At 41.3% G+C, this 20,975-nt stretch overlaps 1 protein-coding gene across 5 annotated transcripts in view; it reads right to left on the reverse strand.

Annotated features, from left to right (window-relative positions):
* Positions 1-18,974, reverse strand: part of LOC117369323 (phospholemman-like) — a 79,714-nt gene extending 60,740 nt beyond the window's left edge. The window contains exons 1-2 of one of the 5 annotated variants that reach the window (XM_033963752.1): positions 18,782-18,974; positions 3,367-4,007 (exon numbers count right to left, since the gene is read on the reverse strand). In XM_033963752.1, the coding sequence (XP_033819643.1) occupies positions 3,367-3,389 (23 nt within the window). In that variant the 5' untranslated portion in view covers positions 3,390-4,007; positions 18,782-18,974. Of the gene's footprint in view, positions 1-967; positions 1,657-3,366; positions 4,008-18,781 lie in introns of those variants that run through there. The other 4 variants (XM_033963755.1, XM_033963754.1, XM_033963750.1 and 1 more) reach the window with 4 other exon arrangements.
* Between the last annotated feature and the right edge of the window lie 2,001 nt (positions 18,975-20,975).

The following is a 20,975-nucleotide window of genomic DNA, read 5'->3' on the forward strand; positions in this document are numbered from 1 at the left end:
CAGAACAAATAACACAGCATACTAATTACAAATAAAGCTATAATTGACTTCTCCAACTGCCAGGGACAGAGAGCTACTATTGGCTCTTTTGAAAGAGTCAGAGGTTTTTTCTGTCTAATAAACTGTAGAGAAAAGCACAGAAGGCAGTTGGTGTAAGAAGGGAAATCAAGCAGTTGGAAGTAGGGAGAAAAGGTGGGGGTGAATTGTATAAACGGTGTCCGATTGTAGGCGGCAGCAGGCATCCTACCACTGTCTAACCAGCCAATCGGGATGCATGTTTAAAAAAAAAAAAACACCCCAAGGCTAGCAGCCTATATTGTAGGCATTTTTGTGAGCCTAGGGAGACACTTAGAGCTGCCTAAGCTCGCCCAAGGCTAGGTATGGGCATGGTTTCACGCAGAAGGTCCTAGGCGGTCCTGGGCATCTCCCTAGGGCTGCGATAGGCACCTGAAATGTAGGCCAGCAAAATGCTGGTCTATATTTCAAATAGACATAGCCGCTAAGTCAATCGCAGCAAGGTAATCTCCCTACCACAATCAGTTTAGCGGCCGCGATTGGCCCAGGTGCCTAAAGCCCCTCCTATGGGAGGGGCCTTAGGTACCTGGGTCAACCGGAATCTTAGGATGTACTGGAAGTGGCCTAAGATTCAGAATGGCCAGATACCTTAGGCCACTCTCATTATAGTCAAATTTTGCTATTTACCTATTTAAAACATGAAACAATTGAATTTTTATCTTTTCAATCTTTTATAGAGTCATAAAAAGCAACATATGAATCATAATTAACATGTATTTATATTGAAATTATACAAAAATGACCAAAGATTTAAAAGTGAGTAGTATTTCGAGATTTGCAATTATATTGTAAATTTCTCATGAATCAGACCCCAGATATAGTTTCCCATCATGTTCTCATTATATTGTCCTTGGTGTTTTGAAGTCCAGTATATCCTGGTGGAAGTACTCACCTTAATCCTCTTGAGTATGCTCCCATGTTCTCCTTGAATGTCTCAAGATGAGCATCAAGGACTTGGACCTTGAGAAATATCCTAGAGCTTATTTTACTGTAATTCTTCACAAGATTCTTAACCAACTCCATGCAATTTTTGGCTTTATGATTGTCCAGGAAGCCCCAAACCACTGCGACAAAGCTGTTCCAAGCTGCTTTCTTCTACCTAGTTAGCTTCTTGGGAAATTCCTTGCACTCCAGAATCTTCATTATCTGTGGTCTGACAAAGACACCAGCTTTGATCTTTGCCTCAGATAGATTAGGGAAGATGCCTTGGAGGTACTTGAAGGCTGCTGATTCCTTATCTAGAGCTCTAACAAATTGTTTCATTAGGCCCAATTTGATGTGCAGTGGTGGCATCGGCACCTTCAGTCCATCAGTGGTTCCCATTTGACGCTATGTCTTCCCACCAAGAACTTGGTCCGCTCTAGCCAGTCCCACATTTGGTAGTATGCCTATGAGAGGAATTTTTGAAAGGATATCTAAGACTGAGGTTGGATATTTGGGGCAAGTCATCTATAAACCCAGCAGAAAAAATGTCCATTTTCAAAACTGCCAGATGTCTATCTTTTATTTTTGAAAATGACCTATGTATAAGTTTTGGTCCTTAGGACGTCTATCTTTTTTGGCCATTTCCAAAAATAAAAATGTCCGCAAGAAAAACACACAAAGCATGTTTTGTAGACATACCCAACTACCTTGTCTGATGGCGGCAGAGGAATCTCCATCAGCTGAGCTGGTTTCGAGGATTTCTACCAGCTTAGCAGATGGGGATTCCCCCTGCCAGGATCAGATGAGCCAAGGAGCCCTAATCCCTCCTTCCCCACATCCCTCAATGTTGTTGAACCCCCTTCCCTTATCCCTGGACTCCCCATGCCTGCCAGTGACAGATCAGCAAAAGGGAAGTCCTCTCCCTCTTGTCTACAGGGCTGAATGATGGACCTTCCCCTTCCAAATGCATCTTGGGATGCAGTGAGAGGGGCTTAAGGCACTGAGTGGCTCAAAATTGCCATTTTGAGCTAATCAAGGCCTTAGACCCCTCCCACTGCATCCCAAAATGCATTGGGAGGTGGAAGTCCCGTCATTCGCAGCATGCAGCTCTGTAAGCCCAGGTATTTAAGGTATTCTACCTCCCCTAATTCCACTATCTTGGAATTCTTCGAGACCTGACATTACCAGATCCACCCAAAAACTTAAACTATCTTTCCCCTCATTAAAAGGTGCCATCTATGCAGGAAAATTAGGGAAATCTCTTTTCTTCAAAATCACTGAGCTTTGGAATAACCTTCCTGCCCTGCTCCAGAATCTGGGCTCCTTCCAATTATTCTGAAAGCATCTGAAAACCTGGCTTTTCTCAAAAATGTGAAGCTCACCACCCCCTTTATAACCACTAATTCTTATGTTCTTCCCTCATTTATTAAAGTACCTGTAAAACATGCTGAGCTCTATCTTTATGGAGAGGATGCAGTATATAAACTTCAGGTTTAGTTTAGTTTAGTTTCCCTCCTGCTGATCTGTCATCGGCAGGTACGGGGAGTCTGAGGATATGGGGGGGTCCAACAATGTTGGGAGATGTCAGGGAGGTTGGGATGTCATGGGTATGTTGGGGGATGTCGTGGGAAGAGTTGTAGGGCTCCGTGGCTCAGCTGATCCTGGCAGGGAGAATCCCCATCAACTGAGCCAGCAGGAATTCCCAAAACTGGCTCAGCAGATGAGGATTCCTCTGCTGTGATCAGCTGATGGCAAGCCCTCAATATGCTGGGTTTTTCCCCCATCTCTGGGTGAAAGGCAGGGGTCATGACCACTAGGAGATTAAGGGGGGTAGTGCCTTAACCCTCCAGTGGTCATCTTGTCAGTTTGGTTACTTTTGGGGCAATTAGATCTTTGGTCTAAGTCTCAGTCCTAGGATGTCTTGAAAAAGCTTTGATTTTTTATTGCTTCAGGATGTCCAGGTGGAAGCCTGCCCGATTCCCACCCATAACACACCTCCCAACATGCCCCTTTGAGTTCTGGAAACACAGTAGCTTAGAAGTGCTGCTGAACATCCAGAAATTTTGTTTTGAATATCGGCACTTGGACGTCCCTGCTATTAGGATGTCCAAGTGCCAACTTAGGCAGGTTTCTGGACATTTTAAAGTTTAGATTATGCCCCTCTTTGTGTCCCTGCTGTACCAAAGGCAGAGATAGCAGGGAAACTTAGTAAAACTGCCTTGGAGACCAATTAGGAATGTCACCATTATGAAGTCTCTGGTATCTATCCAGCCATACTCATCATCCTTCAAGGTGCCTAGTAAGGTCTTGATGCAGTTGTAATCCTCTTTGAGGTACACTGAATAAGCCAGTAGAAGAAATGCATACTTGTTCCCGTTATGGAGCAGCATGGTTTTGATGCTCCTGGATGAGCTGTCAATGAAGAGATATCATTCTTTCAGTTTACAGACAATTCCAATTGCCTCAAACAGCCCGGTCACATTGTGGCAGAAGCAGAGCTCATCTTGATGGGTAAAGAAGGTGAAAAAAGCTTGGGTGGAAAAATCTTGGTGATGCTTCCTCTGATCTGTAACTTAAATGCTTTCATCCAACAAGGTCCACTGCTTATGCCTAGACATCAAAAGCTCAGCATCGGACTTAGTGAGACCGAGATCTCTGATCAAATCGTTGAGATCTTTTTGGTTTGGATGCTATGGGTTTCTCTCATCAGCTGCACCACTGATATCGTAAACTGAATCTACAATGTCTCCCTCACTCTCTGGCTTGCTGCTCTCTTTTGAAGACAGCTGCTCTCTCTCTGGGGGAGTGGGTATAGAGAACTCAAGGCAATGTGGCACCAGCACAATGGCTGAAAGTATATCCGGATAAGTGATTGCAGATGTATGCTTGCCAGTTCGACGTTTGGAAGGGTCCACCATGCAGAAGTAGCAGTTCCTTGAGTGGTCAGTGGGTTCCTGCCAAATTCTTGGGATAGCAAACTTCATGGCTCTCTTCCTCTCTGTAACATCCTGTAAACGTAAAAATGAAATTGTGGTAATGAAAACAATAAATTTATTTCACCTATGACTAATCTATATGAGATTCTTTTAACATATTTCATATATGATATATTTTCAGATAACACTGAAAAACTTTAAAAATAATTATGTTTAAAAATTAAGGGCCTCTTTTAACAAGCCGCATTAGAGTTTTTATTGCCAGCCACAGTGGTAAAAGCTCAGAAGCTCAAAGAATTCCTATGAGCATTGGAGCTTTTACTGCAGCAGCCAGCAGCTTGATACAAGGGGGCTTAAACATGCTAAGAAATGTTATAGCAGAAAACTCCACCATCCTAGTGAGAAACAGATTTGTCTTACCTTCCAAAATTTTTTTTGGCAGTGCTTGCAATTGAAGTGCCCAGGGTTTTGTCTTGATTCCCAAAAGACATGTTGAAATATGTCTTGTAGGCATCGCCTATCATAGCAGATGTTTCTATGGAGCATTTTTTTCCTCTTGTCTTGATAAACTGGCAGCATACAAAGTAAAATGCACCTACTGGATGTTTGCACTTTTAGTAAAAGGGACCCTAAGTTTACTCAGCTTGGAATCAATCTGGAATGTTCTGCAAAAAAGGTAAATTTCTAAATATCAATGTCCTGGTCACAAAAGCAAATTCTGAGGGGAATGCTAACCATTTTCTATACTTTTGTGGCATAAGCAATTAAGAAAGAACACGTTATCCAGAAACAAAAAAAAATATACATATATATATATATATATACAATTTTGTCACATAGTGTAATCTAAAGTTTTTGGAGGGTTAGGTGACTTAGTTAGGGTCACAAGGAGCTACAGTGGGAATTGAACCCAGTTCTCCAGCCCACTACACTAACCATTAGGCTCGTAGTTTGCCACTTCCTTTTTCCTGCTAGCTGTTTCTCTCCCTAGTACCCAAGCATTTGTCATCACCTTTTCTACCTGTTTGACTACACTGGGAAGAGAATGATGGTACATTTTATCAATGTCCTACGTGAATCTGTGTGTTCTTATGGCTATTGTAACTTTGATTGTTCATTGTAAACCACTTTGATTTGCTACTTATAGTCATTTAAGCAGCATAGAATTTCTAATAAAGATACGATCATCTCCAAATCCTGTTGTTCTTTTGTGTGTAGATCTCATATGCTGAACCACCCCTCTTACAAAATTACCCCCCGAATGGACATGAAATTCATTTGATTGATTTACAAATTGTATTTTTTTTTTTTAAATTTCATACATATACAATGTGGTAAAGAGCAAGTTAAAAACTAGTTAATGACTAAAAAAACCCAGCAAAATTATAAACTCATATAACCTACACAAACCAGTACAACACACACTGCATGTCTACAAAGCTAACAATGAGTTCATGTCTAAACTATTTAAAAATGTGTCATGTCCCAATTTAGAACTTGTGCCCTTATCATCTAGTATACCAGCCACCCTGCTTTAAAACTCAGACCTACAGTATCTAGTAACAGAAGTCACAGCTTGTTCGCAAGGTCTGGAAGGATAGGCTTCAGACATTAAAATTTAAGCTGACCTAAGCAGCCTCGAGATTTACTACAAAGCCATACCTTTAAGTTCAGAAGAGCTGCCATCGTTTTAAAGTCCTGAGAGAAGTACTGGAAGGGATAGGGAAGTAGAAGCAACCCAAGAAAACAATGGTGTGCTTGAGGAAGGAGAAGAGATGAGTTTTATGTGGGGGGCGGAACATGGCAGGGCTGGAAGCATAACAGGGTGACGCCATGTGCCCTCTTTTTTCCTTGAGCAAATCTGACACGGTTTTGTTCTCAGTTGTTCAGTAAGGGCATTGTTACATAAGAAACATAAGAATAGCCTTACTGGGTCAGACCAATGGTCCATCAAGCCCAGTAGCCCATTCTCATAGTGGCCAATCCAGGTCACTAGTACCTGGCCAAAACCCTGAGTAGCAACATTCCATGCTACTGATCCAGGGCAAGCAGAGGTTTCCCCCATGTATTAATAACAAACCATGGACTTTTCCTCCAGGAATTTGTCCAAACATAGTAACATAGTAACATAGTAGATGACGGCAGATAAAGACCCGAATGGTCCATCCAGTCTGCCCAGCCTGATTCAATTTAAATTATTATTTTATTTTATTTTTTCTTCTTAGCTATTTCTGGGCGAGAATCCAAAGCTTTACCCGGTACTGTGCTTGGGTTCCAACTGCCGAAATCTCTGTTAAGACTTACTCCAGCCCATCTACACCCTCCCAGCCATTGAAGTCCTCCCCTGCCCATCCTCCTCCAAACGGCCATGCACAGACACAGACCGTACAAGTCTGCCCAGTAACTGGCCTAGTTCAATCTTTAATATTATTTTCTGATTCTCAATCTTCTGTGTTCATCCCACGCTTCTTTGAACTCAGTCACAGTTTTACTCTCCACCACCTCTCTCGGGAGCGCATTCCAGGCATCCACCACCCTCTCCGTAAAGTAGAATTTCCTAACATTGCCCCTGAATCTACCACCCCTCAACCTCAAATTATGTCCTCTGGTTTTACCATTTTCCTTTCTCAGGAAAAGATTTTGTTCTACGTTAATACCTTTTAAGTATTTGAACGTCTGAATCATATCTCCCCTGTCTCTCCTTTCCTCTAGGGTATACATATTCAGGGCTTCCAGTCTCTCCTCATACGTCTTCTGGCGCAAGCCTCCTATCATTTTCATCGCCCTCCTCTGGACCGCCTCAAGTCTTCTTACGTCTTTCGCCAGATACGGTCTCCAAAACTGAACACAATACTCCAAGTGGGGCCTCACCAATGACCTGTACAGGGGCATCAACACCTTCTTCCTTCTACTGACTACGCCTCTCTTTATACAGCCCAGAATCCTTCTGGCAGCAGCCACTGCCTTGTCACACTGTTTTTTCGCCTTTCTTAAAAAACAGCTATGCTATTCACTTTTACCACAACCTCTGGCAACGCATTCAAGAGCTTAACTATCCTCTGAGTGAAAAAATATTTCCTCCTATTGATTTTAAAAGTATTTCCCTGCAGTTTCATTGAGTGTCCTAGTCTTTGTAATTTTTGACAGAGTGAAAAGTCGATCCACTTGTACCCGTTCTACTCCACTCAGGATTTTGTAGACTTCAATCATATTTCCCCTCAGCTTTCTCTTTTCCAAGCTGAAGAGCCCTAACCTTTTTAGTCTTTCACTCTTCAGAGTTTGTCTCACCTATAATAATCAAACTTTTAACATGACTAATCCTGAGGAGCTTTGGCGCTTTATTGAGGAACTTTTGCCTCAATAAAAAAGGAGAGACCCTGAAGAATGATTTTTGATTTAACTGAGGATGATGGTGCATTTGTTATCCAGAAGGGCTGTTCGCAATTTAATTATATACTCCTGTGGAAGATATATGGGACCTTTCCCGATGACTTGATATGCATAGCTTTTGGTGCCAGTGATTGCTTTGCTATTTTAGTTAGACAATGTTGGAGTTACCCTGTGTGTTGATTTCTACAGGCTATAAAGCCACCCGCAGATTCCTGTGGAAGATAGAGGATTCTGTTAGGCTGCTAGATTTCCTATGTTGTCTTGTTGAGTTCTTGTTGTAGTTGTATTGTTTTTTACACTCCAAAGTACTACTATTTCTTTTGGTGATATGGATGTGGGGGAAGTGGATAGGAGTAAAGAGCAAGTGTATGAGAAGTGGTATTGAGTATGCATGAGAATGTGCAGTATTGGTGGGTTGTTATCAATGTGTGGGTTTGTTTTTCAGTATTAATGGTGATTGATATGAGTGTGTAAAAGGAGGAGGAGGGATTGGGAGGAGAGTTAGATGGAGGGAAGTGGATCTTACAGTATCAGGAAGGGGGTTGATGTCAGGTGGGAGACTCCTCATGACCCTGCTTTTTAGTGGTGTTGACATTTGTTACAAGCTGCGTTGACTTAGTTGGGAGGCACCTTTGTCATCAAGGTTTAAAAAGGCCATTATTGAGAATGGGATGGTGTCATATCACCATATGGCTCAGATAGACTTAATTCTCCAATTCAGGGGACTCAAGATACAGAAGGAAATTAAGGCTCTGAAATAGACCAAAGGACCAGGTCCTGATGGTTTTGGACTGGAATGTTATAAAATTTTACATACCAAGGTGCTGGGTCGTTTTCAGGCTCTTTGTATGCTACTATCGTGGTGTTACATAAACCTGGGAGAGACCGAGAACAGTTTGGTTTATATCGTCCGATCTTGCTGCTGAATCAGAACATCAAGCTGTTTGATGCAATTCTTGCACCAGGATAGGGAAGATCCTGCCTTCCTTGATCCATCCTGATCAAGCTGGGTTTGTACTGGGTAGATATGCCTCTGCAAACGTTCTTTGAGCACTGGTGGTGCTGCAAGGGGATAGGAGATGGCAAAGGGAAGCATTCATTGTGAGCCTGGATGCTGAAAAAGCATTTGGAAGAATTTTTTTGGGTGCTCCTTCAATTTGGCATAATGAGAAGTTTTCTGGCAGGGGTTTATGCTTTGTATGATAACCCAATGGCTCAAATTTTGATCAGTGGGGACCTTACCCCAACTTTAAATCTAGAGAAGGGCAGGACTATCCCCTTCTCCCTGTTTTTGTACTCTTCTTAGAGCCTTTGGTGGCAAAGATCAGGCAGCTGCACTTATTTCAGGGGATAAGACTAAGGACCAAGGAACACAAAATTAATCTCTTTGCAGATGATATGTTTATTTTCCTGGGCAACATGGCCAATGTTTTCCTAGCAACTGGTTCAGATGACGATCGTTGGAGCTCGTACCCACCCAGTGGACTCATCTCATCCTGCTTTGGGAGAGAACCCAAGTTTTTCGGTAGACCTCAGTGCAACCCAGATGCATTTCAGTGGAAGGAGTGGCTAGAGAACTATTATTCCATGAGGGATTTACAGTGTCCAGTCCAGGAGGGACAGCGGTACTGGATTTACATTAACAAATCTTTGCTCCACACTACGGGAAAGGTTGAGGAGAGCTTCATGAAATTTAGGGAGTTGAGAAAACCAGCTGCAATTTTTTTTTTTTAATCAAGGATTATTTATTGAAAGTTTTCATATGGAAAAATGCATGAACACATTATAAAACATGTATTGATTATAAAACCAATAAAAATTACTGGAACTTAAAAAAAACAAAAACCAACATGAAAGTTATACATAAGAAGTATGCAGTGTAAAACACAACTATGAGAAAAACATCAAGAGGACTTTTATAAACAAAACAGTTACTTTTGAAAGGCATAACTCACATTGCATATAACATCATATAACTAGTCATCTGACAGCATGAATCGAAATAAAAGAAAAAAAAAAACACAATAGAAATGAAGTAAAGAGGAAAAAAGAATGAATCAAGGATTGGAGCTTCGTAAATAAGTTTAAGAGAATTCCATTTTCTCTGAAATTGTGGAAATCTAGGCTTCAAATCTGTATGTTAAACATACCAGGTTCCACCATTGAGAGTGGGATGCCTTGGTTAAATCTTTCCATGAACTGAGGAGAATTTTCAAGGCAAGAGTTAAGATATCTATCACAAAAGCACCATCCACAGACAATTCATGTTCATAACATTTGATAACTTTTTGAGATATTAATGTGGAATAGGGAGCATAGTAAAGATTTCCAGTAGAGATGAGTGAAAGGACAGAGGAAGAGAAGGTGTTTCAAAGAGCTTTGGCATCTCTCTCCTCTCCTTCCCTTTCAAATCTCCTTCCCCCACCATGATCTGGCATCTCCTCTCTGTCCTTTCCCTCCCTCCCTCCTTCCTCTCCTCTGATCTGGCATCTGTCTCCTTCCCTCCCCCCATGCCTTGGCATCTCTCCCTCCCCATCCATGGTCTGCTATCTCCTTTCTTTCTTTCCTTCCTTTCCCTCCCTTCCCCATTGTCTGGCATCTCTCTTTCTTCTTGTCTTCTTTCTTCCTCTCTCTCCACAATTGGGTACAGCATTTCTCTCCTACTCCCCTCTCTCCTTCCCCTTCTCCATTGGCAGCACAGCCTTCACAACTCACGGCTTTTGCTGGCTTCGGGTCTTCCTCTCTGCTGCCTTCATGGAAACAGCAGCAGAGAGGAAGGTCAGATGCTGGCAGAGCAGCAAATTGTGAATGCTGCTACTGCAGGAAGAAGTTCACGACATTGGCCCTCGGAGCAACCCCCCTTATAGACTGTACCCGAGGTAGACCACTCCCCCTTGCACAAGACATTTGAGAGCCAGTGAGCAAGTGAGTGTCTTGGGAGGGGACTAGGGTTGTTGAGAAGGGGTAGTAATTTAAGAGGAATGGGGTGAAATGTGATGGGGCAAGTACTGTAAATACAAGTTCTCTTTAGCACAACATGGATCTCATTCCACTGGCTCTATTTCAGATCAATAATAGCTTATTCAGTGGTGAAGTTCCTGATCTCTGAAAGCATGTAATAGTTTATCCAACCATAAGAAATCTTCTGTGTACCCCACAATTCCATCTCTCACCATTTCCCATCTTTCCTTCATCTTGAAGTTGGCTGAGAAAGTTGTCCTTCAAGAACTCTCTCAGCATACTGAATGTGTCTTACATTCATGTCAATCTGGTCTTTGTTTAGATCACAGTACTGAAACTATATTTACTTCTCTCCTGAATGAATTACATGTTGCTTTCAATGATGGGAAAATAGTACTATCAGTTTCCTTAATTTATCACAGCTTTACAAACTCTATTTCCTTCCAGACTATAAGACATTGGTATTGCAGTCACTGTTCTTCAGTGGTTCTCCCCTTTTCTTCACAATTGCTTTTTCTCTGTTTCATTCTAAGGTACTATTTCCCTATCCCCTGTTTTCTCTGGGGTCCCTCAAGGCTCTATTCTTACTCCTTTTTAATATTTTTTGAGTCCATTTGCCCTCTTAATTCAAAACTATAGAGTCAGTATATATTATCATGCAGACAATATCCTTATTCATTATATTTGCCCACTAAATTCTGATCTTTCACACCTGGATAGTTGTCTGTCTACTGTCTCTTCTTGGCTATCCTCTAAGTGCCTTATTCTCTTCCCCTCAAAATCCACAGACTGCTGGCCAACCCCTAGACTCTGTGGCTCTTCAGTAACCCTTGTGGACCACTTCAAAAACCTAGGAATTATACTTGATTACTAACTCTCTTTTGATAATCAAGCACCTTGGTAAAGGCTTCTTTTTTTTCTTTTTACCAATTTCACACTTTCATGATTTATCTTGACCCCCCTCTTCGCAAATGACCCTTCTTTATGCCTTTTCCCTATCAAGGCTGGACTACTGTAATATTGTCTGTACTGGTATACAACAATCCGAGCACAAACAATTATAAATGGTGCAGAATACCTTCATATGAATATTCTGCAGTATTCAAGTAATAGCTATCAAATAGTCCGTTCCCTTAGAAAACATTGGGAGATCCTGAAGATATCTGGGGTCTTTAAAGATCATCATTTAAGAATAGCTTATCGAAGGAAGCGTAATATTAAGGAAATTTTATGCCCAAATAGTCTGCCTAAGATCAGCTATGACAACGGGATACTAAACCAGGGTCATAGTAAATGTGGGGCTTGCCAAATGTGTGAGCTCATGATTTGTACTGATAAGTTTTGCAATCCGAGGGATAAGAAGGAATATAGTTTAAACCATACCTCTGATTGTAAGACACATGGGGTAATCTATGTATTAAAATGTCCTTGTGATCTGCTATATGTAGGATAAACATCTAGAAGATTTAACATTCATTTAACAGAACACAAAAGTAATATTACAAATAAGATCATGGGGGCTCCCTTAGCGAAGCATTGTGTTGAGAATAACCATGAATTTATGTCATTGAGAGCGATCGTTATAAAAGTGATGGAAAGAGGGAATAGAGGAGGTGACTTTAGACGTTATCTAGCCCAACATGAACAACGTTGGATTAATCGACTAGATACGCTGAGCCCGAAGGGTTTAAACAAAAATATGGAATGGCAACATTTCTTTTAGTTTCAACTGGTTAATATGAAGTCAGAGTTACTGGAAGTTTGAGCTAATGATGTGTAATAGATTGGCTTTGAGTTGGATTGACAGTCCCTTGAGTCATGCACCAATGAGGATGGTGGGGAGGAGTTACATCAACATGTCAGTGCAAGAGTATAAAGAAACGCCTTTGCCATCTTGATGAGGTTTGGAAATTGTTGACAGCATGATATAGCGTTGTAAGTACAGTGGTGCCTCACACAACGAACTTAATTGGTTCCAGGAGCAAGTTTGTTATGCGAAAAGTTCGTTATGTGAAACGCGTTTTCCCATAACAATACATGTTAAAAAAAATAATTCGTTCTGCAGCATAAAATATGCTAAGATGACATAAAAAAAGATAAATTTGTCAAAATGGTGAAAATGGTGGTCTTGCTGAGGCCAAACTCTTTGACGAGGTCACACTGTTTTACCCCACATTCACTCCTTCTAATTATTTCCCGTTTCATTTCAACAGAAATCACCTTCCTGCTTTTTTTAGAAGCCATGATATATAAAAAATATTGAGTTTATCTTAAAAGGACGACTGTATACAGTGAGAGAGGGCAGTTAAGCGCAGTGACTAACGACTGCCTGCAGTGCCTGCGCGGAAGGATGCAATACATCGGCAGCTCGGGCGACTTCGTTGTGTGAAACGAAGTTCGTTGTGTGAAACGAAGTTCGTTGTGTGAAGTTTGTTGTGTGAAACGAAGTTCGTTGTGTGAAACGAAGTTCGTTGTGTGAAGTTCGTTGTGTGAAACGAAGTTCGTTGTGTGAAACGAAGTTCGTTGTGTGAAGTTCGTTGTGTGAAACGAAGTTCGTTGTGTGAATCAAGACATGAAGTTCGTTGTGTGCAGCGTTCGTTGTGCGAGGCGTTCATTATGCGAGGCACCACTGTACTGTTTTATTGAATATATACGCTAGATTTTTTATAGAGAGTTAATGAATTGTTTTCATTGTAGAGTTGATGCCTGAGTATTGGCCCTGAAGCAGCGAACAAGAATAACCTTCGCGAAACGCTGGCCGCGTCGGCATTTTTAGGAAACAAGCATTGCGGAAGATAAGTAGTTTTTTGTCACTTTTTTCAACTTAGATAATTGCACGTTAGCAAATTGTTGAAATAAATTGAGGACACTGTTGAATATATATGGTGAAGGACTATCGTTGAGAATAAGTCTTTGATTCAGAAATTTGAAAATATGGAGAAAATAACTAAAATTTATAAAAAAATTAGTAGAAAAAATAATTAGAGATAAAAATAGTAACGATATCACCAGGTTTTTTGGCCAATGATTGGAGCAGGAGCAATAACACTACGCTGGTTGGGTTTAGTTAGTGATTTCACAACTGTGTGTAGGCTCCAATTCTGAGGCCTATAAGAAATATCTAAGAGAGTGATTTAGAGTTGCTAGTTGCATTTTTTGAAATGAGTTTTTGTATTTAAGGTTTAAGAGAGTCATTGTCTTTCATATCCTAACCTCTGATTACTCAGTATTGTCCATGTAGACTGGGGTAGTTCACACTGTTGCACCTTCTTTTATCGTGCAGATAAATTTGAATTGAATTCATAGAAACATGCAAACATGATGGCAGATAAAGGACAAATGGCCCATCTAATCTGTCCATTCACAGTAACCATTATCTCTTCCTCCATCTAAGAGATCCCACGTGCCTATCTAACACTTTCTTGAATTCAGACACAGTCACCACCACTTCTTCTGGGAGACTGTTCCACGCATCTACTACTCTTTCTGTAAAAAAGTATTTCCTTGGATTACTCCTGAGCCTATCACCTCTTAACTACATCCTATGCCCTCTCATTTCAGAGTTTCCTTTCAAATGAAAGAGACTCGATTCATGCACATTTACATCATTTAGGTATTTAAACATCTCTATCATATCTCCCGTCTCCCACCTTTCCTCTAAAGTATACATATTGAGATCTTTAAGTCTGTACCCATACACCTTATAACTTAGACCACATACCATTTTGGTATCCTTCCTCTGACAGACTCCATCCTTTTTATATCTTTTTGAAGGTGTGACCTCCAGAATTGTATACAATATTCTAAATAAGGTCTCACAAGAGTCTTATACAGAGGCATCAATGCCTCCTTTTTCCTACTGGCCATACCTCTTCAGATGCGCCCTAACATCTTTCTAGCTTTCACTGTAACCTTTTCAACCTGTTTGGCTACCTTAAGATCATCACATATAATCATACCCAAGTCCCACTCTTCTATCATGCACATAAGTTCTTCACCCCCTAAACTGTATCGTTCATTTGTTTTGGCCAATCAAGGACTTCCTTAGGCTCCTTCTTAAGGAAGTCCCTGATTGGCTCAGATGCTACAGGCCAATTAGGGCCTTAGGCCCTTCCCCATGCATCACATGATGTACCTCTGTGCAAATCATTTGCATGCAAACTTAATAGTGAATCAATTGCTGTTGGAAAATCGGCCAGAGAATCAGCCAACAGTGACTGAGTCGCTATTGTTAATGAATCTAGCCCTAACTATTCCTGAGAACCATGGAAAATGTTTAATTCACACTGTGGTCCTTTGGGACCCTGGGCAAGCCACTTAACCCTCCACTGTTCCTGGTACAAAACTTAGATTGTGAATCTACTAGGGGCAGAGAAAGAACCTATATGTAGTATGTAACCTGCTTTGGTTGTACCACAGAAAGGTGATACAACAAGAATCTCATAAGCAGGTACATTTGTAGCAGTGGGCTTTTCCACTCCAGCCCAAATTTTCAAAGGGAAGTTCTAGAGACACAGAAATATATATATATATATACACATACACATGCATTCTTTTGTAGTTAGTCATACTTGTACTCGCCCTCCGTACCAATCAGGCACACACATGGAAGCCCTCTGTCATTTTTCAGAAAGACATACATTATTTCTTGAGTATACTGTGCTGCTGTTCATGTGCTCAATTAGCATGGAGGGTGAATACATGTATGACTAAATATAACAGAATGCATATGTATGTGTATATATATTTCTGGGTTTCTAGAGCAGTGTCTCGCAAACTATCCAGAGCTGCGGCACGCTAAACAGCAGGCTGTGGCAGGAGGGCACCGGAAGTGTGCGGACGTCAACTTGATGATATCACACACGTGTGACATCATCACTATGACATCTGCACATAGGCTCTGCAGACAGACCCTGAGCTGCCAGTGGGGGTTACTCAAAAGGAGAGATGCCGGGGAGGAGGAGAGGCGCCGGCTGTCTACAGGACATACCTCCCTCCACAAGAGGCACGGTCTGTAGGCAGTCTGCCAGTGCCGGCAGCTCGCAGCATACCTGCAACCTCGCAGCACACCTGCAACTGCTCTAGAGCTTCCCTTCGAAAATTTGGGCTGGAATGGAAAAGTCCCCTGCTACAAATGTACCTGCTTATGAGGTTCTTGTTATATCTACACACAGAAAGGAACTCCAATTTTAAAATTAAAAAAGGATATTATTCATTCTTAGATTGACACACTCAACAAAGGACAGTTTCCATAGGATAATTTCCACAGAATAATTTCCACAGGACGCAATGGACAGCCCTCAGTCTGGTGACTGAATGTAATTTCAAAAATATGTGTCTTCAGTGCTGTTTTAAAAGCTGGAAACAGTGCTAACCCTCTAAATGAATGTGGCACATTGTTCCATAATCTAGAGCAGGGGTCTCTAAACTTTTCACCACAAGGGCCACATTGGGTACTTCAGCACTTTTCAGTGGGCCTTAGTAAAAAAAAAAAAAAAAAAAAGATAAATTACTCTAGAAACGTCCTGTAGGCAGTTAACCTCTCCTCCTCCCCAGAGTGCCATGGCACACCTGAAATCTTAGGAGGCACACAGTTTGCGATACAATGAATTAGGGCAACAGAGGGAGAAAATGACTTCCCAAATTACCTCATTTCTCAGCCCATTACTGCAAAACTATTACATTGTCCAGTTCCAGGACAGAGACTTTTCATCAGTCTGTTCATTGAATTTACATTCCAGTTCAGTATGCTATTTCAAGTCCTTGGGCATGATAAAGAAAGGAATCTCGAGTAGATCGGAGAAAGTTATAATGCCGCTTTATAGGGCAATGGTCAGACCCCACTTGGAATACTGCGTCCAACATTGGTCTCCCTACCTAAAGAAGGATATAAAACTGCTGGAGAGGGTGCAGAGACGAGCAACTAAACTAGTGAAGGGTATGGAGAAACTGGAATATGAGGATCGACTTAAAACACTGGGATTGTTCTCCCTTGAGAAAAGGAGACTGCGTGGGGATATGATCGAGACCTTCAAAATACTGAAAGGAATTGACAAAATAGAGCAGAGAAGATTATTTACAATGTCCAATTTGACACGGACAAGAGGACATGAAATGAAGCTAAGGGGGGGCAAGTTCAGGACTAATGTCAGGAAGTTCTGCTTCACACAGAGAGTGGTTGACATCTGGAATACTCTCCCAGGGGAGATTATTGCGGAATCGACAGTCCTAGGCTTCAAAAGCAAACTAGATGCATATCTCCTTGAGAGAGGCATATAAAGACATGGTTGGCTATAAAATAAGCCAGGTGAATACCTAGCAGGGCCTCCGCGTGTGCGGATCGCCGGACTTGATGGACCGAAGGTCTGATCCGGAGATGGCGCTTCTTATGTTCTTATGTTCTTATAACCATTGAAATCAGAACCGCAGGTCTCATAATGCAACAGGATAGAGTTGTCTGAAATACAGACAAAATCTCCCTCCTAGAACTGGTTAGCTTGGCAGCTCTCAAGCTCTAACCATTAAGCCACTCCTTTTGAAGAATATACAGTATGCCTGTGCAGTCCCTATGCCCACAGCTAAGCTCTGCAGTTTTCCCTATTACCTTTGGAGAGTTGAAATGTTGGGAGGAAAAGGCATGGATAAAAATCAGGGTGCGTGGAGGGAGGAGGGAGCATGGTAGGGAGAGCCAGAAATGTATAGTTGCTTAAAATCCAATATAGTGTTAATCAAGCATTGGGGAGGGGGGAGGGAGACATAATTTTATTTGTTAAATACTATAGAAGGGAACAAAGGCAGGTGGGACAGCTTTTCTATTGGTTAGAGCGTAGAAAAAAGTGTAGGCAGCTGATAACTCTTCTATTGGTCAGAAGGCATGATAAGAAGAGTAGATAGCTGGGAGAGCTTCTAGATTGATCTGAAATCATAGAAATGAACCTTGTGACCCCAGGTTAGCAGCCAAATAAACTGTATGGCTACCCCCCTCCCCTATCTCCACCCCAACATGTGCAAAATAATGATGCAGCTATAGAGAACTCAACTAATTTCTACCTCTCTGTTTTCATTGTCCCTTTCTTATACAATTCTCATTCTCTTTCACAGGCAACTGGGAGAGCTGGCTCCTGATATGTGGCACTAAATGGTTCTAAGAAAGTTTTGATTGTTCATTATTAACCCTGTATGTTATGAATTTTGTGCGTTTCCTTATGTGATCCACCTAGAATGGTAGATAGTGTGGAATATTTCTTTTTAAAATAAATATTTCAGAAATATAGGTTTTAACGTTGCATTTTTCTAACCCTGACACTATGCTAATGCCTTAAACTCAGTTGATTTGGGGATTTCAAAGGATAGGGGGCATGCAGGATATATATTGGCGTCTGTCCTCCGGCTTACAGTGATACTGCCAAACCAGATGAGAGCTCAGGTCAGAGGAACTTATCTCACCTTTGACCCACTGCTGAAGTCTTAATGGAGGAAGGTCAGTTTGACCTGTTACCTCAACAAATTTCATTGTGATTTTGAAAGCTTTATCTGCAAAACATTCAAGGGGGTTGGGAGGAAGAGCTGGGGTAAGCTGTAATGTAACATAACAAAAAGTGTCTTATCAATCTCTTCTACCTTTTCACCAAACATAGGGTTATCATATGGCTCCAGAAAAAGGAGGACGGATTGTGACATCTGTGTTTTACTTCCACTGAAAGCAATGGAAATAAGGCAAACAGATTAAGACATCTGGGTTTTATTTCCGTAGAAAGCAATGGAAGTAAAACCCGAATGTCTCAATCCGTCCTCCTTTTTCCGGAGCCATATGGTAACCCTAATATTGAGGTTCCTAATAATGCTTATGAAACTTGAAAAGAGTTTCGGACATCTCTCTCTCTCAGGCTGTGTCTCTCCTTGTTTTATTGGCTTGAGGGCACCACCACAAACAGAGGACAGGGAGCTTTTTCTGGGTCTGTCTGCTTCTATCTGCCTGGTTCTCTGTTTTCATTCTCTCTTCCATTGTGTCTTTTTTTTTATTCCTGGCAGTGTCTCAGTCCCACTCATGTTTCTGCCCCATTCTGCTTTTTCCCTCTCTCTTACTCACTCTCATTTTTCATCTCTCTTCCTTTCCTGATGTTACTATAACTTCTCTTTCTCTGTTACTGCGAGATGTTTCTCACCTTGCCTGTCTCTCATTCTTTCTTGCTTTCTGTTTGTTTCCTATCTTTATCAGCTATTCATCAGAGTTCATTACCTCAAGACGACACAGCAGCTGACTTCTGCAAATAAACTTGGAAGGAAGGTAGAAATTACAGACATGAAACCGACCCTGTACACTGAGCCTCCCTTATCTCACTTCACAAAACACTGTATAAACCCTGTCCTCTGAGCTCCACAAAAACAGTTCTGGAAGGTGTGAGAATGCCAACTCATGCCCCAGCTGCACTTCACTAACGGTTTCCCTAGCATGCATGGTACACGGGATCCCAAGAAGCCCAAGCAACACTTACCCTGGAATGAAAACCTTTTCCCTTCTTGGGTGATGGCACTAGAGAGTCCTCTCTGAAAGTTCCCGTCTTTGCTGCTTTACCCCGTTTAGGGGTGAAGGGGATTTGATGGGTGGCTGCTGCAGCTGTCAAACAGTGGCTTCTGCTGTCAGAGGGGCGTGTCCATGTGGTGAGGATATTTAAACAGTCCTTGTTTACTGTGCAGCTTCTCCTCGCCCTCTCTGCCTCCCCCCCCCCCCCCCCACCCCTCCCTCTGCCCTTTCCTCTCACTCTCTCACACATTGCTGGGCAGCTGTGCTGTAATTTGGCCCGTTTTTGGGTCCCTTCCATCTCTGGGCTGGGAGGGGGATGGGGAGAGAGATTACACAGTCCCTGCTGTCAGTCAGGGTTCCCCTCCGGTTTCTTCAGACTGGACATGGGACTGCCTGAGCCTCAAAGCTCAGGATGTGTGGAGGATCTGGATAAAATAAGGAAAGGGGGGGAAGACTCACTGCTGATTTACTAGGGAGATATTGTGTGTCTCTCTTTCTTGAAATAAAACCATTTCGGCTTCATAGTTGTATTCTCCTGTCTTCAGTGCTCAAAGAACAGTGTGAACAATGCACCACAGCATTACTACTTCTAGACATAGATGGTGCTGTACATAGCAAACAACTAAGAGATGGTCTCTGCTGGACAGAGTTTACAATCTATTTCATAGAAATACCGCATTTTAGTGTCCCATATCCTTCTACTACTGCTTATCATTTATATAGCACTGCTAGACGTACGCAGCACTGTACATTAAAACATTCAAGAGGCAGTCCCTGCTCAGTAGAGCTTATAATCAAACAAACAGGACAAGTAGAGGGTCAGGGAGTTGCTCAGGCATGGATGCTTTACAAGCGAGTGGGGATTAGGAGTTAAAAGCAACCTCAAAAAAGTGGGCCACTGGAAAGGAAAAAGCGAGTTGCTTACTTGTAACAGGGCTTCTCTGTAAATAGCAGGGGAACTTTATTTATTTATTTAAAAAACATTTATCAACCACTTAAAATCAAAGTGATGTACAAAATGACATACATATTATAAAAACAAACCAAATGTACATCGAACAAAATTAATATTAACATATCAATATTTATCAAGCTAGAGCTCATTACTTCAACTTTGACCACACCTTCCTTCCCACCAACAGCTATCTTATGGACTGAGCAGCTAGAGGGTGGGGTGCTTAACAGGGCAGGGAACTCCCAGGCATACTCACAGACTTTTTTAAGCAATGGGAGAGCACTGCACAAGGGAGTCAATAAAGATGTCACCACATACTGTGGCACGACACAAAAAAAACAAATCCAACTGCAAACAGGCAGCTCAAAAAGCAAAGCAGTGGAAGGAATAGCTAAGAACACAAGAGTTTCAAAACTGGGACAGACTGAAAGGGAATGGGACTTGTATACCGCTTTTTTGTGGTTACATATTCAAAACAGTTACGTATATACAGGTGCTTATTTTGTACCTGAGACAATGTTTCAAGTTTCAAGTTTTATTTACATTTGATGTATCGCTTATAAAAAATATCTAAGCGATGCACAATTTAAAAACCAACAGATTGTGGTAATACATATAATTTATCTAAGTTATACAATTGACAAAACAATTTGGACAAACATGATTGGGTAGGAAGGAAGGGGAAAGTTACAATTGCATTGTTTGTTAAAATTTACATAGAATGGATAATACAATAGGTATAAATGGGATGAGGCAAAAAAGAATATTAGAGAAATATAAAAGTCTAAAGTAGATCATATCATAAATCAAATGCATCTTGAAATAAGTAAGTTTTTAACAATTTTTTAAAAGAGATAAGATCTTTTTCATTTTTAATAAAATTTGGGAGGGAGTTCCACAATGAGGGAGCCACCACTGAGAACATATCATTACGTCTAGTGCCGATTATTCTTAATGAAGGGACTGAAAGCTGATTAGATAAAGATGATCTTAGGGATCGAGAAGGGTTGTATGGAACGATCATTTTTGATATAAATTGGGGTTCATTTGAGATTAATGTTTTATAAACTAAAAATAAGGTTTTGAAAGTGATTCGGTGAGAGATTGGAAGCCAGTGAGATTTGATAAATAAAGGGGTAACGTGGTCGTATTTTTTCGCTTTGTGAATTAATTTAATTGCGGTGTTTTGTATAATTTGAAGTCGTCTCCT

The sequence above is a fragment of the Geotrypetes seraphini genome, chromosome 11, assembly GCF_902459505.1.
Source record: "Geotrypetes seraphini chromosome 11, aGeoSer1.1, whole genome shotgun sequence".
NCBI classification, from domain to species: domain Eukaryota; kingdom Metazoa; phylum Chordata; class Amphibia; order Gymnophiona; family Dermophiidae; genus Geotrypetes; species Geotrypetes seraphini.